This window comes from Pelobates fuscus, chromosome 2, assembly GCF_036172605.1.
Source record: "Pelobates fuscus isolate aPelFus1 chromosome 2, aPelFus1.pri, whole genome shotgun sequence".
In the NCBI taxonomy this organism is placed as follows: Eukaryota; Metazoa; Chordata; class Amphibia; order Anura; family Pelobatidae; genus Pelobates; species Pelobates fuscus.
In genome coordinates, this window is record NC_086318.1 from 307,477,101 (window position 1) to 307,493,889 (window position 16,789).

General features: G+C 42.4%; 1 protein-coding gene across 1 annotated transcript in view; it reads left to right on the plus strand.

The window, feature by feature from the left end:
* FRK (fyn related Src family tyrosine kinase) overlaps window positions 1-16,789 on the plus strand; it is a 123,353-nt gene that overhangs the window by 48,751 nt on the left and 57,813 nt on the right. Inside the window, exon 2 of the mRNA XM_063443500.1 lies at window positions 1,282-1,403. Within this exon, the coding sequence (XP_063299570.1) occupies window positions 1,282-1,403 (122 nt within the window). The remainder of the gene's footprint in view (window positions 1-1,281; window positions 1,404-16,789) is intronic.

A 16,789-nucleotide genomic window follows, 5' to 3' on the forward strand; every position in this document is an offset into this window, starting at 1 on the left:
TACACACAAGGCCTCTCTAACAATGCAGCAGCAATGTGTACTTATAGGTAATACTCAAAAATGTTATAGGTAATACTCCACAAAGTGCAGTATTGCCCTAAAAGAAAGTCTATTGATTTTTTTTTCTCTAAATAGAAATAGCACTACTGTGTGACACCTGATTTTTTTCTCTCAGTCCTCATGATTACCCTATAGCTTGGCACTGTCACCCGGCTTCGAGAAGATTGAGCAGGTGGGCGCATGTCTGCTAAATTCGCAAAACTAGTGACTTGGCAGAAATTGCTGTCTAGTAAAAAAAAACAAAAAAAAAAAATGCGTATGCGTTCTGTGAAATAAAGGGGGGGGGGGCAGAGAGACTTGATTAAGGGTTACATTAAATTTTAATGGGAGGGGACCTAGTGCCCCTCCCCATTCCCTATCCATGAGTGGCGAATAAGCAGATGATACTTATTCAGCAGAAAATATAGGTTTATGTATGTGAATGGTTATAATAGGATTTGTGTTTAACTTGAATGTACGTAGTGGGGAATCGCGATGCAGCATAATAACAAACCAACCCATTTCAACCAACCATAATGACAGATAACGTAGTATGGATAAAACAGGCCACAGCATTTATTATAACATATGATAATTACTGTATAACACATCCATAGTTTATTTTAATATTCTCTTTTCTTTGATATAACCAAAACGTCAAAACATAAATAACCATGATTTAACATTAAACTTAACACACAGTGTTGTACAGTGTAACCCAACCATCCTTGCCAATAAACTGACCATGCGCCTATGTACCACTTCCTCTCACCTCCCCCCTCGGCATAAATTCCTTTTCCTTCCAATGCTTATCACCAGCCGACCTTGTCCTCGCTTGGTGGGCACGTCATAACAGGTAACCTAAGGTTAACACTTTAGAACATGGGAGGTTGAGACCTGAAAACGTGTTCACTTTATTCCACATAATTAACATAACCAAACTTAATTGCCAAGGACATACCCCCGGCTAGATGAGACAAAACAAACCCATGGGGCGGGTGGCTGTTGCTAGCCCGAATCCCAAGTTGCATTCACAGACCTACACACACAATCACATACATAAGACCACCCCCCACTAACTCACACAACACATAATCCCACCCACACATGCATACACAACCAATCACACGCATCTATCCCCACACTCACACATGTGCCCTTGTCCGCTTAGCTGCGCTATCTCCCCAGGGCCTAGTTTATGATATTGTGGACCTGTATTAAGGGCATCTGTTTTTCTTTCAGGTGGTTCTTTAATGACCTCAAGCGTGCAGAAGCTGAAAGACTTCTTATTTCCTCTGAAAACAAGCAGGGATCATATTTAATTCGAGAAAGTGAAAGTCAGAAGGGGGATTTCTCTCTCTCTGGTGAGTAGATATCAACTGTTACTTGCACTATGCACTTACATATTATAACGGGCTGGCTTCCTTGATCTATATTCACTCACTGCTAATCTGTCTGTGTGTCTGTCTACACACTGCTTGGATTGTTGCCAATCACTGTCTTGTATTAAAAATTAGGTAACGATGAGCTGATGCTTGCCTTTGTCTACAAGTGGCGAGATATTTCATTAGTTGATAAGTCAGCCTAAAAGTTGAAATAATATTTAGACATGTGCATGGACAACATTTTAATTGGTTTTGTTTATTCGGTCAAACCAAAATATTTCTCGGTCTGACCAGAGTTTGGTCACATGCCTATTTGGGTTGCATGAAATTCTTTAGCTGACACAAAATTTCAACCAGCTGTCGCTCTCTATTGATAAATTCCCACACTATGCAATATCAATCCGGGTGCTCTAACTACGCTTGTACAAAGTGGAACAGTATTATTAAGGCTTTTCCACTATACAAACCATATCAGGGGCCTACCTAGAGCATTTGGCATGCGGGGCGGGTTCTATTTTTAAGGACACCAAATAAGGGAACTATCTGCTAAACAGCACCCTAATTTAGTATCTTTAAATATGGAAATCTCAACACACACACACTTAACTACAGAGATGCACACACAGTCACACACAATAATCACATACATACACACATTTAATAAGAGGTCCACCTAATCTTCCTACCTTGATCTGGGAGGGCTGAAGTGGAGGGCTGGTGGTCAGTGCTTGCTGCTGGGATCTCTGTGCTCTTCTTGCACAGGTCCCTCACGTGCACTGTAATGACGCCGATGCCAGGATGACGTCATATCCCAGCTGCCGGCTCACTGCAGGACTAAGACAATCAGACACAGTCAGATGCACACAGTTGTACACATATATTGTCAAGCACAGCCACATGCACACACTCCCAGGATCATAGTCACACACACACAGTTACAGGCAGACTGTAACAGTTACAGGCAGCATCACACAGTCAGAGGCAGATGGTCACATACACTCAGTGACATTCAGACAGTCACACACACAGTTACAGGTAGACAGTCACACACACAGTCATAGGTAGTAACACACATGGGCACAGGCAAACAGTCACATATGCAGTCATAGGCAGACAGTCACACCCAGACATTCACAAACACAGTCACAGGTAGACCGTTACACACACAGTCAAAGGCAGTCACATACAGTCACAGGCAGACAGTTACACACAAAGCCACAGGCAGATAGTCACACACACAGTCACTCACAAGCAGACAGACACAATCACACACACACTCACACTCTCTCTCTCTTACTGGAGGAGAAGTAAAGTCACTGAAGTCCCTGGTGTGTAGTTGTTGGGGAAGCAGAGACTGCTTCCTTTCTGTGTGCAGCAGTAGCAGCAGCGGTTGGAGGCCACATTTAGCCCCGCCCTACTGCTGACGTGGCTCCGCCTCCACATCCCATTTAACTCCGCCCCCAGCTCTCAGAGACTGCTCCTGCTCCCGGCCCCTGCGTGTGTGAACTGTGTCGGCTGTCCAGCGCCCCTACTGCCATGGTGCCCTGTGCAGCCACACAGAACATTACCTAGTGGCACCCCCCCTAAATAGTGGCACCCGGCGTGAACCCAGCATTTTATGGGGCTGAATAATTGAATATTTAAAAGAATGATTACTTTAGATGATAAGTATACTTTAATTAGATAGTACTTGTTGATGGATACCGTTAGGCCCTGGAGCTTTGTTTATTTTAACTTTCTTTAGTTGCTGCAGCACCTTGTCTTGAGTTAACCAATTTTTCAGCTATGTAACTATGTAACTAGATAGGTATTAGTTTAATTAGTTTAATTGGCCCCCACCTTTATTAGGGGCTCGGGGACACCAAGCCACCTGAAGGACAACAACAAGGGGGATCAAACAGTATAAAACGTATATAAAAATATATGAAACAATTAGAACATTAAGACTGCTTTTGCAATGCAAAAACTCCAAACATAGAAACATAGAATGTGACAGCAGATAAGAACCATTCGGCCCATCTAGTCTTCCCAATTTTCTAAATACTTTCATTAGTCCCTGGCCTTATCTTATAGTTAGAATAGCCTTATGCCTATCCCACTCATGCTTAAACTCCTTCACTGTGTTAACCTCTACCACTTCAGCTGGAAGCTGCATCCACTACCATCCCACTACCCTCTCAGTAAAGTAATACTTCCTGATATTATTTTTAAAACTTTTTCCCACTAATTTAAGACTATGTCCTCCTGTTGTGGTAGTTTTTCTTCTTTTAAATATAGTCTTCTCCCTTACTGTGTTGATCCACTTTATGTATTTAAACGTTTCTATCATATCCCCCCTGTCTCGTCTTTCCTCCAAGTTATACAGGTTAAGATCCTTTAACCTTTCCTGGTAAGTTTTATCCAGCAATCCACAAACCAGTTTAGTAGCCCTTCTCTGAACTCTCAATATCCTTCTGGTGATACGGTCTCCAGTACTGCGTAACATTCGCTAACTTCCAATCTTTTGGGACTACTCCTGTTAACAATGATTGGTTAAATAAATCTGTGGTTTTGCTAGTACACCACTAAGCTCTTTTAATAAATGTGGGTGTATTCCACCAGGTCCCATTGACTCATTTGTCTTTACTTTTGACAGTTGAAACAAAACCTCTTCCTCTGTAAACTTACATCTAACAAATGACTAATTTGTCCATTTTCCTAACTGAGGCCCCTTTCCTTCATTTTAATCTGTAAATACTGAACAAAAATATTAATTGTCGCAGTCAACTAGACCTTTATCCTCTTCTACATACCTTCCTTCTTTTGTTTTTAATCTAACTAATCCTTGTTTTACTTTCCTTTTCTCATTTATGCATCTAAAAAATATTTTGTCCCCTTTTTTACTGACTATTATATTTTTTCTGTGTGTGATTTGGAAGCTCTTATAACTTGCTTAGCCTCTTTCTGCCTAATCTTATAGATCTGTCTATCTTCCTCACTCTGTTTTTTTTTTTATAATTACTAAATGCTTTTTTTTTTTTTTAATTTTTTTTTACTATTTTGGTCACATCTGCGGAAAACCACAGTGGTTTCTTGAATTTTTTTTTTTACTGACAAGCCTAATGCAATTTTCTGTTGCCTTCATCAGTGCAACTTTTAAATAATCCAATTTCTCTTGGACTCCATTTAAATTGCTCCAGTCTGATAACGCCTCCTTTACACACATTCTAATTTTAGAAAAGTCTGTTTTTCTAAAGTCTAAAACTTTTGTTTTTGTGTGGTGTGACTCAGTCACTGTTCTTATATTAAACCACACTGACTGATGATCACTAGATTCAAAATTTTTACCTACAGTAATATCTGATACCAAATCTCCATTTGTTAACACTAAACAAATCTCCTTACGAGTTTGTTCTTCAATGACTTGTTTTAGAGATAATCCTAGTAGGGAGTTTACAATATGTGTGCTCCTGGCACAAGCAGCTATTTTGGTTTTCCAGTTCACATCAGGAAGGTTAAAGTCACCCATGATGATAACTTCCCCCTTCATTGTCATTTTAGCTATTTCCTCAACTAGTAGATTTCTATTTGTCCTGGGGGCCTATAAATCACACCTACACAAGTTACTGTGTGATTACCAAATTCTAACGTAACCCAAACAGACTCTATGTTCACCTTCCTTATTTTTATTAGGCTAGATTTTATGCTTTCCTTAACATACGGGGCCACCCCTCCCCTTTCTTGCCTTCCCTGTCTTTTCTATATAAAGAGTACCCTGGTATTGCTATGTCCCATTCACTTTTCTCATTATACCATGTCTCAGTAACAGCGACTAAATCTACATTATCAGTTGCCATTATTGTCACAAGTTCATGGATCTTATTCCCTAAACTGCAAGCTTTTGTAGACATGACTCTAAGCGTTTCATTTTTTAAAACACTTGCTACATGCACGTTCTGTTCTTGTTTTTGGTTGACTCATTACAGTATGAAGAACTAAACAAATTAAGAACAACAGAGTAGAAATGGCAAAATATTAAAGGGGCACTATAGTCAACAGAACAACTACAGCTTATTTCCCTTTCAAGCTTTTTGCAGTAAACACTGTCTTTTCATTAAAAAGGCAGTGTTTACATTACAGCCTAGTAATGTAAACACAGCCTAGTCACTAGGCTGTAATGTAAACACTGCCTTTTCAATGAAAAGACAGTGATATTTCCAGTGACCACTGCTCACATGACTACTAGAGGTGCTTCCTGGGGCAGTACTGCACAGTGTGCAGCACTGACATTCAGTGTCTTTACCCTCTGCATGGAGGAGATGCTGATTGGCCATGACTGTTTGGCTTGTGCTGGCTCTGTCCCTGAGCTGCCTCCGTGACAAGCTCAGCCAATTCAATGTTTTCACAAAGCATTGCAATTGGCTGAGATCACCACTTATGAAGATGTCATATGAGGCAGATCAGGAGCAGCACCAGCACCAGCAGACTAGAATAAAAGCAAGATTTTACTATATTTAGGGGGGCAAGACGGGAGTAGATGGTGTTAGTAACACTACAGGGTCAGGAATATATGCTTGTGTTCCTGATCCTATAGTGTTCCTTTAAGTACAGTCTGCATATAACAAGTATATGTATATTTTTTTTTACAAAAACTATAGAAAAACACACACTGACATGAATAACAGTTGAAATACAAGCTAGGCACAGGGTAAACTGGTGTAGTAGACTCACAAGGCTAATCTTAGAGTCAGTGTTATATAATATTCCAAGGACAAATTAGCATTTGTGACCAAACAGATCGCATAGACCATATTTAGATATATTAGCCATAGATATAGCAGATATGCTCAGAACTACTTTTAGGAAAGCCCCAAACCTAAAAAATATTTTGGCTATTGCAAAACTCAGGGACATAACAGCTGACCATTCAAATCCTGGATTGAACTTTGGTACATTGAAATTTGGGACCCCCAGATGCATAATTTGTAATCACATTAAACATGGGGTTGAGCACTGCGTTTCCAATACTACCCTCAACTGATATACTGTGGCTCACAGGTTAACATGTAATTTATCTTTTTAGTGTATCCCTCACATGTCACTGTGAGCTACAATATGTCGAACAGAGCTCAAGGAGACTTAAGAAGAGGGTCATGGAACATAGATCCCTAGAATTAATACTACTCCAGCTCGTCATTTTAGATAACACCATATGATGTTAGTGGACTTTGAAAAATCGGCTTGCAGTGGATACATCTGAGGTGGGATAAACAATCCCAAGTTAGGATATTACTCAAGGCTGAATCCACATGGATTTATAGATTGAACACCATAGCAACTTGTTGGGGGGGCCGGGACAATGAGATGTCCATCCCCTTGTATAATAATTTTAAAACCTCCCATGGGTGAGAGCTGGAGGACACTAGGTTTCCCCCTCATCAATATTAAAGCCCCCACCCACCACTCATGGTGAAACTGGGCTCCACCCTTATCAATACTAGAATCCTAACTCGCCACCCATTGATGATGGCCTATCTATATTAGAGCCCCCACTTGCCATTAGGTCTCCCTTTTATAAATATTAAAGTCCCTCAATTCCATCAATGGGTGGGAGCTGGGATAGGGGACATAAGTGCACTCACCAGCTACCAATGGGTGGTGGTTGGGTACATTATGTCACTTTTCAGTAAGTAGCCCCCACACACTGACCATTTTTTTTTAAATCAATAGTCCCCCTCTGAGGTCAGCAGTTGACAGTAATGTCTAGCCACACATTTTTGAATTTAAAGTCCACCACCCAATGCCCATGGGTGGGAACACAGGGGAGACTCTATGCCTCCCTCCCACATGAGCTCTACTGTGGTGGCATGGGGAGGGGACATTATGCGACTTGTCTACTGCTGATGTTTAAAATAGGGTCATGGAGGGGTGTAGGTCTATGTACTAGGGACTGGGCAGCCCAGTAGCTGCTCACTGTTTAGTAGACATGCTCACTCTTGCGGCATGGTGAGTGGAGGCATGGTGAGGCATAAAATTGTTATGACCTTTTATGCCTTCCCATGACAAAACCTTTTGTAATTTTTCCAAATACAAATGTATTAGTCTAATGATATTAATTAAATAATGTTGCCAGTGCAAAAAGCTAACAGGTTTTTAGATCATGGGTCCTCCAGTTATATGATTTACCATCTGCTTCCAGGAAGGTATATTCCCTGACACTTTATCAACTCTCATACTGAAAACAACAAAGTTTGGACTGGCAATAGCCCAATAGTTTATCAGTGTTTGAATAATATCTGTTTCCATAGCAAAACTATATCAAGCGAATCCACGAATATGGATACTATTTGATATTGGGTCGCCTTGGTGTTTTCAGTGTACACAAATAATACTCAGGTTTAAAAGGAAGATTTTTCATTGCAAAACAGGTAATATTTTGAGGCTAAATATGGCACAGTTGCCATGGAAACTAATAGACTATTCCGATTACTACTCATATTCCTGGATATATGGAAGCTTTTAATGGTTAATTAGATGTGTTGATTACATTTGTGAATACAATGCTTAGAATATACCCCATATCCTACTCCTGTTACAAGAATAGATTTCTACATCATAAGAAATCTTACTATTTGAGAACACAATGGTTAGTCCATTATCAGAAGCTGCTGCAGTTTGTACCTTGGTGTTGATACTTTCCCTCTTAGGGTTCCTTGAGTTCCAGCAATGTATTTTATTAATTTGTATTAAACTGTTCGTTCAGTTTATTACAAGGAGGGAGCTAATGGCGCGCAGCTCCCTCCTTGTAAAATTTAAAACTAGAAGCGTCATGGTGCAGTGCTCCCCACCACTTCCTAAGCCCCCCATGTCCTCCCTCACTCTATGGGGGTCAATATGACCCACATATTAGCATAAGGAAGATTGAAATCTCCCGAATGCCCCTACTCGCTATGCCTCACTAGCCTCCACCCATGCCCCGCGAGTGTGGGCTATGCAACTCGTTGGGTACCCCTTGGCCCCCACCCATGAGCGGCGCGTGGGGTCCCTAAAGGACAATGGGAGGGGACCTATTGTTCTCCCCCCAGCCCCTAGTCATGAGCGGCGGGTGGGGGCCCTTAAAGACAATAAGGGGGGGGACCTATTGGACCCATGAGCAGCCGGTGGGGGCCCTAAATGAAATATGGGGGACCTACTTTCATCCCCCCGGCTCCCACCCATCAGTGGTAGTTGGCCGTAAAAGATAAATGGGGGGGGTGGGAACCTATTGTCCTCCCTCCCAGCCCCTACCCATGAGCGGCGGGTGGGGGCCCTAAAAGAAAATCAGAGTGCTCTGAGTCATTTTACACAGCGTGGGAAAATTCCAAATAACTTTCCCACGCTGTGTAAAATGACTCAGAGCACTGTGATTGGTTGGTTGGTAAATTTTGAGCCTTGCCTGATAGGTAAATTTGAGCCTTGCAAGTTACCAATCAGAGCACTCTTATTGGTTGGCTTAAACCAACCAATCAAAGCACTCTGAGTCAAATTGCAGGGCGTGGGAAAGCTTTACAAGTCTTTCCCCGCCCTGCGGAGTTCAGTCTGTGCGGTGTCCGTGCTGGGTGATGATGGATTATTTTTTTAGGCGTTATTTTCTTTTGCATTTGGGTTTTTTATTTATTTTTTATGTTCGACAGGTATTATGGATTTTTATTTGGTCTTTTTTGGGGCTGAAAAAAATAAGCTTTTAGAAAAAAGAAGACATCAAATGGTAAGTTATTTAGTTTGTTTTTATTTATTTACAGGTATTTAGTTTTACTGTCTCCCCCCTCACTATTTTTAGGATGAGGGGGTAGGTAGATCTTTATTTCATTTTCTTTGGGTGGTGGGGGGGGTGACAAGGGGCTTGAGGACCGGTAGTCACCCCTGGGTGCGGGGGTATTTTAACATTTAGCCCCCACACGTCACTTACATGTGCGGGCCGGGGGGAGGACAATAGGTCCCCCTATTGTCTTTTAGGGCCCACACCCACCGCTCATGGGTTGGGGCAGGGGGGGGGAGGACAATAGGTCCCTCCTTATTGTCTTTTAGGGCCCCCACCTGCCGCTCATGGGTGGGGTACAGTTGGAGGACAATAGGTCCCCCCTATTGTCTTTTAGGGCACTCACCCACCGCTCATGGGTGGGGACCAGGGAGGACAATTGGTCCCACCTCTTTTTCATTAAGGGCCCCCACCTGCTGATCATGGGTGGGGGTGGGGCCATGGGGGGGACCCATGAGCAGCTGGTGGTGGAGGACAATAGGTCCCCAGCCATTGTCTTTTAGGGCCCCATCCCACCGCCAATTTTGGTCTTTTAGCCTTTTGGTAGATAGCTCCCTGATACCGTGAGAGTTATGGAGATATCTACGAAGCGGCTGCAAGATGCAGACGCAGCACGGATCTGAATTTAATTCATTCAAATGAAATTTCGACCCGACCTAAAAGTGACGAATGCCGTCTTAACATGAATGAACACACTGTTCTCATCCAGTTAGGACGAAATTAGTAGTTTTGCCAGCATTCCGTCTAAATGACAGGACGTTCAGGAAAAGTGAAAGGAGGCATCAGGAAATCACAGAGAAAAGGTGAGAATTGTGGGAATTTCTCTGTCCACAGGAAATGGAGCACACTTTGCTCCTCCGCTGGTCATAGCTTAGGTCAGGTGTAGGAAATATACATAAGATAAAATAGTCCCTACTTTGTCTTATGTCTTAAGAAAACTAGAGAAGACTGGAAAAAATGAAGAACAGATCCTGAGAGAGGAAGAGAAAAGGAAGCGATTTTGGCATGACAGTGTCACTTTAATGGCTGTGTGTTGCGTTATTTTGAGGGGACAGCAAATTTACACTGTTATACAGACTGTACACTTACTACTTTACATTGCAGCACAGTGTCATTTCTTCAGTGTTGTCACATGAAAAGATATAATAAAATATTTACAAAAATGTGAGGGATGTATTCACTTTTGTGAGATACTTTGTGTGTGTGTATATATTTATATATATATATATATATATATATACATATACATATACATATATATATGTCATAGTTTCCTGCTCTTGGTTGTCAAACATGGGAATGCTAAATAAGCACTTCAGAACAAGCAACCCCATCTTACAATCTTAAAAGCTGTATGTACTGGAGCCCTAGTCCTGACCGGGACTTTCATCCGCTGGATCACCAATAGTAGAACTCAGGAACAAGATACTGCCAAGTAAATATCCCGCCTCCTCCCCAGTAACTGGATGATACAGTTCTGGGAGTACAACTGATTTTATTGAGCCAAACTCTGCTTTTTATGCACAGACCCCAACAGGTGGTCTCCATTGTATTCAGCTCAAGCCCCTCTCAGGAATCTCTGTGCCTGGGAGATAATTGCTTCAACCCCTTATGGACCAAACTTCTGGAATAAAAGGGAATCATGACATGTCACACATGTCATGTGTCCTTAAGGGGTTAAATACCGACCGGTAAGCATTTTACCCCTAAACCCCAAACATCATAAAAACATACAATAACCCCACAAATAATACATCCTCAAATATCTCTGATCTGAGCGCCCAAATTCTCCAAATAGCGCTCAGATCCATGCAGTGTAGAGGGAATGCAACCGTGTTAAAGTTGGTGCTTTTGCCGGTCAACTTTCAGGAGCTCCTGCATCCGCAGTGCGGGGTGCTCTGTCTGGCTCTCAGCGAGTACCTACCAAAAGTGGTGCAAGTAATGGTAATTGGTGAAGTAGTCTCAGGCACCTTCCCTCCAAAAAGCAATCTCCCGGCGGGTTGCAAAGTGGTTCAAAACCCTGGAACTGCACGGTCACCTGATGCCGAAAACAGTTCCATAACATTTGCAGCTAAGTCCCGCTGAGGTAACCGGGAACCCACAAAGTCCTCATGCCGAAATTAGTTCCATAGCGTTCTCGGCTAAGTACCACTGAGGACTATTCGCTGAGGACTATTCTGGATGGCCCCAGTATGCAGTCGTTAGTACCTACCAAGAGCAGGGCCGGATTAACATAGGGGCTGATGGAGCTGCAGCCTGGAATAGGCCCATTGATTTAAAAAAAAAAATATATTTTTTTTTTTTATTTTATTTTTACACACTACTCTTAGGGTTGTTCACCTGGTCGGTATTTATTTATTTGAGGCTGCTTGGCCAGTGCTGATATTGCAATAATACCGACAATACAAATGCTGGTATTTTTCTCAGTATAAACAGAGATTACTTTACAATACCATTACCGGCCAGTAGGGGTCACTGTGTGTGGGGAGAGGCAGGGATAGGAAGTTACAGCATATACCTGCATTGCTCTACTCACTGATCCGCTGTCGGAGCAGCTACACAGCACAAAGAGTCCAGACAGCAGCTTCCAGCCTGCAGAGACAGCCTACAGCTCAGAGAAGTGAGGGATGGGGTAAAGGCTGCAGGGAGACATGGGGACACTAAGACACTAGGGGACACTATGAGATATGGGGACACATGGAGCCCTCCAGGGATGCTGAGACACTTGGGGACACTTGGAGACATGGGGACACAGACACACATAGGGACACTGAGGCAAGGACACACACACACACACACAGGGACACTGAAATACTAGGGGACACTGAGACACTAGGGGACACACATGGGTACACTGAGACATGGGGAAACATACACACATGGGGACACTGAGACATGGGGACACTGAGACACTGGGAGACATGGGGACACAGACACTAGGACACAATGTCCCCAAGTGTCTCAGTGTCCCCATGTCTCCCAGCCAGTGTCCCTGGTGTCTCAGTGTCCCTAGTTTCTGAGTGTTCCCATGTCTCCCAGTGTCCCTAGTGTCTGTATGTCCATGTCTCCCAGTGTCCCTAGTGTCTCAGTGTCCCTAGTCTCCCAGTATCCCTAGTGTCTCCGTGTCCCCATGTCTCCCAGTATCCCTAGTGTCGGTGTCCCCATGTCTCCCAGTGTCCCCATGTCTCTCAGTGTCCCTGGGAGACATGGGGACACAGAGACATGGGGATACAGAGACATTGTGATGTCACCTCGTGACATGGGGATACTGGGCGACATGGGGACACTGGGCGACATGGGGACACTGGGAGACAGGGAGACACTGGGAGCAATCCATCTATACAGCAGTATCAAACTAAGTAGTTTTTTGAGGATTTCACAGAATTTTCTCTGTCACTCCTTGTGATTTACATCATGTGATGTCATGCATACATAGTTAGTTATGCAAATTAGTAAGGCCTGTAATTTTTTTCCAAGAAAGGATGCACATACTCTTGCTTAAGTATGGAAACTTAAGAGGGATGTAGAGGAACAAATCTTGTGTGGACTAACTGAAATGAAATTAGTTAAGGTAGTGACTTTGGTCTCTCTAACACTGTGCCATGTTCCCTTTCTTCTACACTCACTACATCCACCTTTTCTCTGTCTCAGACTGTATACCAGGCGCTTCTTCCTTCTAGTAAGAAGGTTAGGATAGAAGTGGACCAGCGAATACTAGGGGACAGTCCTTAGAAAGCATAGAAATAGCGCATCATTAGATGCATTTATGCCAAGCTCAGGAAGCTGTTGGCCAGCATGCATGATTGGCAGGCAGCCTGACATGCATTCATGCTAGACTAGCCTTCCAATTCTTTGGGCAGTCTCCTTTTTGGGCATGTTCGTCCCTTTCGGAAGTTCTGGTTACATGATCCGCGCCACTGGCCCGCCCTTTTACACCGCCCATTGACTTACTGCTTCTCTGGACACTGCTGGTAGGGAGTATGGATTTACTTGAAAGATGAAAGCATAATTTACAGAGAGATTAGCATATTTTAAGAGAATCTGAGGTTTTTTTTTATAGCTGCATCCTATGAGTTTCCCTCTGGCAACATCTCCACCAGATACATAATGCTTGAGAGGTATGTCTGTTTTAGTGTTTTTGGTCAATAAGATTCTGTACTTAGGCCCCTCATAATTGTCAGCACCAGGCCCACTGGGCTCTTAATCCGGCCCTGACCAAGAGTGGTGCAAGGAAGGATAATTGGTGAAATGTCTCAGGCACCTTCCCTCCAAAAAGCACTCACCTTGCGGGTTGCAAAGTGGTTCAAATCCTTGGACCAAGTTGTCCGAGAGCCACACGGTCAGCTCATGCCGAAAACAGTTCCATAACATTCAACCATAACAAGTCCTGCTGAGGTAAATGGGAAGCCACAAAGTCCTCATGCTGAGGTAGTTCCACAGCGGTCTCGGCTAAGTACCGCTGAGGACTATTCATGTGTTTGATTCATGAGAACGGCCGCTAGGTAGCTAGAGTTTGGTTCCATTCGAATGAAGGGAAAGTGCCGAACCAGGGGCACCCGGTGGAAAGCTAATGATGGCTGGGCAGGGTAACTCCCAAATGGTGTCTCAGACCAGAACCACAATCGGCTTCCACACTCCTCCAGGAGTTTGTGGCAAACGTACGTGGAAAGGAGCGTTTGTGACACTGTATAACATAGAAAGTGATTTATGTAAGTTTAATCACCACTGTCACTACCACCGCTATCTTAGTACTGCCTCCAACTGTTTGTAATAGTCGATGATACCTTATCTGTAAGTATTGGAGGACGTACTGTGTTTGTACTTGAGAGGAAGTATTTTGTCTAATCTTTCTTCTCTTCTTCTCCCTTCTCTCTTGCCTATGAGATCTTTATATGTGTGCCTGCCTTGACTTTTTTATGCTAAATTTCAGCCCCGACAACCATCACTGAGAAGGATGTATCACATTCCACATCCCCCATCACATTTTCTGGTGTGTTCCATTCAACAACATAGTAGTTTGATTTTTTTTTTTCTTTTTTAATTTCAGTTTAAATTTTCAATTTCACTGTCTTCAGTCTCTAAATGTAATTAATGGGCTCAGTATTAACTTTTTTTTTCTTTTCTTTATTAACATTATATCTATTTATTCACAATAATTGATAGTTTAGATCAAATAAAAAAAAACAAAGGAAGAAAGGGGTGCAGTAAATTAATGACATAGTAAGAAAGCTAGGCCTGGCTAATCACACCTAACATATTAGCACTGTTATCAAAACAACCTTTTTATAAAATTGTGTATTGAAAAAAAAAAATGTAATGAAGCTATTAAATGCAATTTACTTTTACTGGTATGTTCACTGAGGTGGTATGCAAGAGAATCGAATGAATTTACAAACGCTGCTGTTAGGCTGTGATAGCTGTGCTGGAAAACGTATGTGCTCTGTTTAATTAGTTGTTTTTCATTTACAAGCAATTTCCTTTCGCACTTGCTGAAATAACAAATGTAATAATCATTTGTCTTTTTACTTGGAATGCAATCATTTAATAATAAATCTTATATTTGGAAAGCACTGTATATAGGTTTTAATGAAACAAATCTATTTTCAAGCTGTGTTCAGTTGCCAGTTTACTTTGCTAATTAACAGTGGTTAATTGTGAATTGGTAAGTCTATGAGATGTATTACTGGCTGTGTATAATCATCTGTATAGAACAAGATGCATTTTATTATGCCAACAAATATGATATTAAAGCTTGTAGATTAATTTATTATTTGAAAACTTCCAACTGTAAGATACTATTAATTCCACAAATACATGTAGAAGTAATTGGGTATTTGACTTCCAATGCTGGATTTAATTTACTAGTGTTGGAAGGGAAATTACTAGGCATTTCTGATTGCTTCACGATCAACAAATGGCAACATATTACTTGATATTCTACTTGAGGGTTTAAAAATACATCTGCTATGGATTTTGGAACACAGCTTTTAGATAGATTGGATCATCTTTTTTTCTGTGTGTGTTGTGTATATAAAATGTGTAAAGCAAGGATCTTTCAGCCATCCATGTGTTGAGGCCTATAACTCCTAGAATTCTTTGAACGAAGTAGATTTCCTAAGGTTAAAAATTTGAAGGGCGTATTGTAAAGTAAATGTTGAGACATCTATATTATTGTAAAAATATCGTCCTATATTTGAGAAGAAGTGATTATCTATTATCAAAGGGTTTAAGCACTAGACCAGGGGTAGGCAACCTACGGCACTAGTGCCATGCACGGCACTCGAGGTGTCTTTGCACGGCACTCAAGGCTGCTAGAGCCAAACAGGCTCTGTCCTATCAGGAGTCCCAGTTAAACTTCAGATATCTGCTAATACGAAAAGGTGGTGAAGAACAATCCTCAATTTATGCATTGCAGCACATAGAGTAAGTGATCTCAGATCACTTCCTCCCAGCACTTGTGAATGGGAATCAACACTGTAGCTGAGCAGCCTGCAGCTGATTTTGCAGCTCCTATACTTGAGCTATACCTGGCCGGCCTGGTCCCCACTGGAACCTAGGGAAGGCACCCACACTGCTAGATATACACAGAAATGTAGAATAACCCTCCCCTCATACAAATAATACGAACAGCCCACACACAAACATACACACAATCCCCACAAACGCAACACCACTAACAATCCACATACATGCACACAACCCCGCATGCAGCATCTCACATGCAATACCCCAAACAGCCCCACACATACACACACTACCAAACACACAATGTGACATATCCACCCACACACACACAATTCCACAAGCAGCCCTCATACACAGCCCACATTCATATGTATCATACACAATACCATAAACTACTAATGAACATATACAATATAATACAACGCTCACAAATACAACGCTACTAGGCAATTACAGTAAAAATAACACAAGCAGCATACACACCTCAATTTAAAAAAATAGGATCGGCACGCTACGGGACACCACAATCCTATATCGGCACAGTGCTGCTAAAAGGTTGCCTACCCCTGCACTAGACGCTAATTAGTAGTCGGTTTTTCTGCTTGCTAGTGAATGCACCAAGAAAAAGTGCCCAATGTACATGGCCCGTGCTTGCTGTAGGTGACTTAGGTGACTTCCTATAGGCGCCACCAGGAGCGCGGTCTCCTCATACTGCAGCCGCATGAGTGCTCTATAGAGAGCCTCAGGCGGCTGCAGCACTGTCTGGGCTGGCACGTCCATGAAGGCGCACCGGCTCGGGGACACAAGATATGAGGGATCAGCAGGAGGGAAGTGCACAGGGCTCCCTCCTGCCAGTCCCTCAGTGTAGCGTGGCCGAGCTCCAGCCTGGTCCGCGGAACAGGAGCATCTGTTTCCTGTACACGGCCGGACTGACAGGAAGTGCTCACTAAGGACATATTAATGAAATAAATTAAATATATAGATAATTTTGAAATAGGATTCATTTAATTTGTTGTGGTTAGGGTCAGTTTAGGAAGTTTTGGTAGACCGTTTGTGAACATTTTGTAAGTTAAATAGTAACTTTGTATTGCAATAGGCAACTGGGTTTAGTATACTTACACAT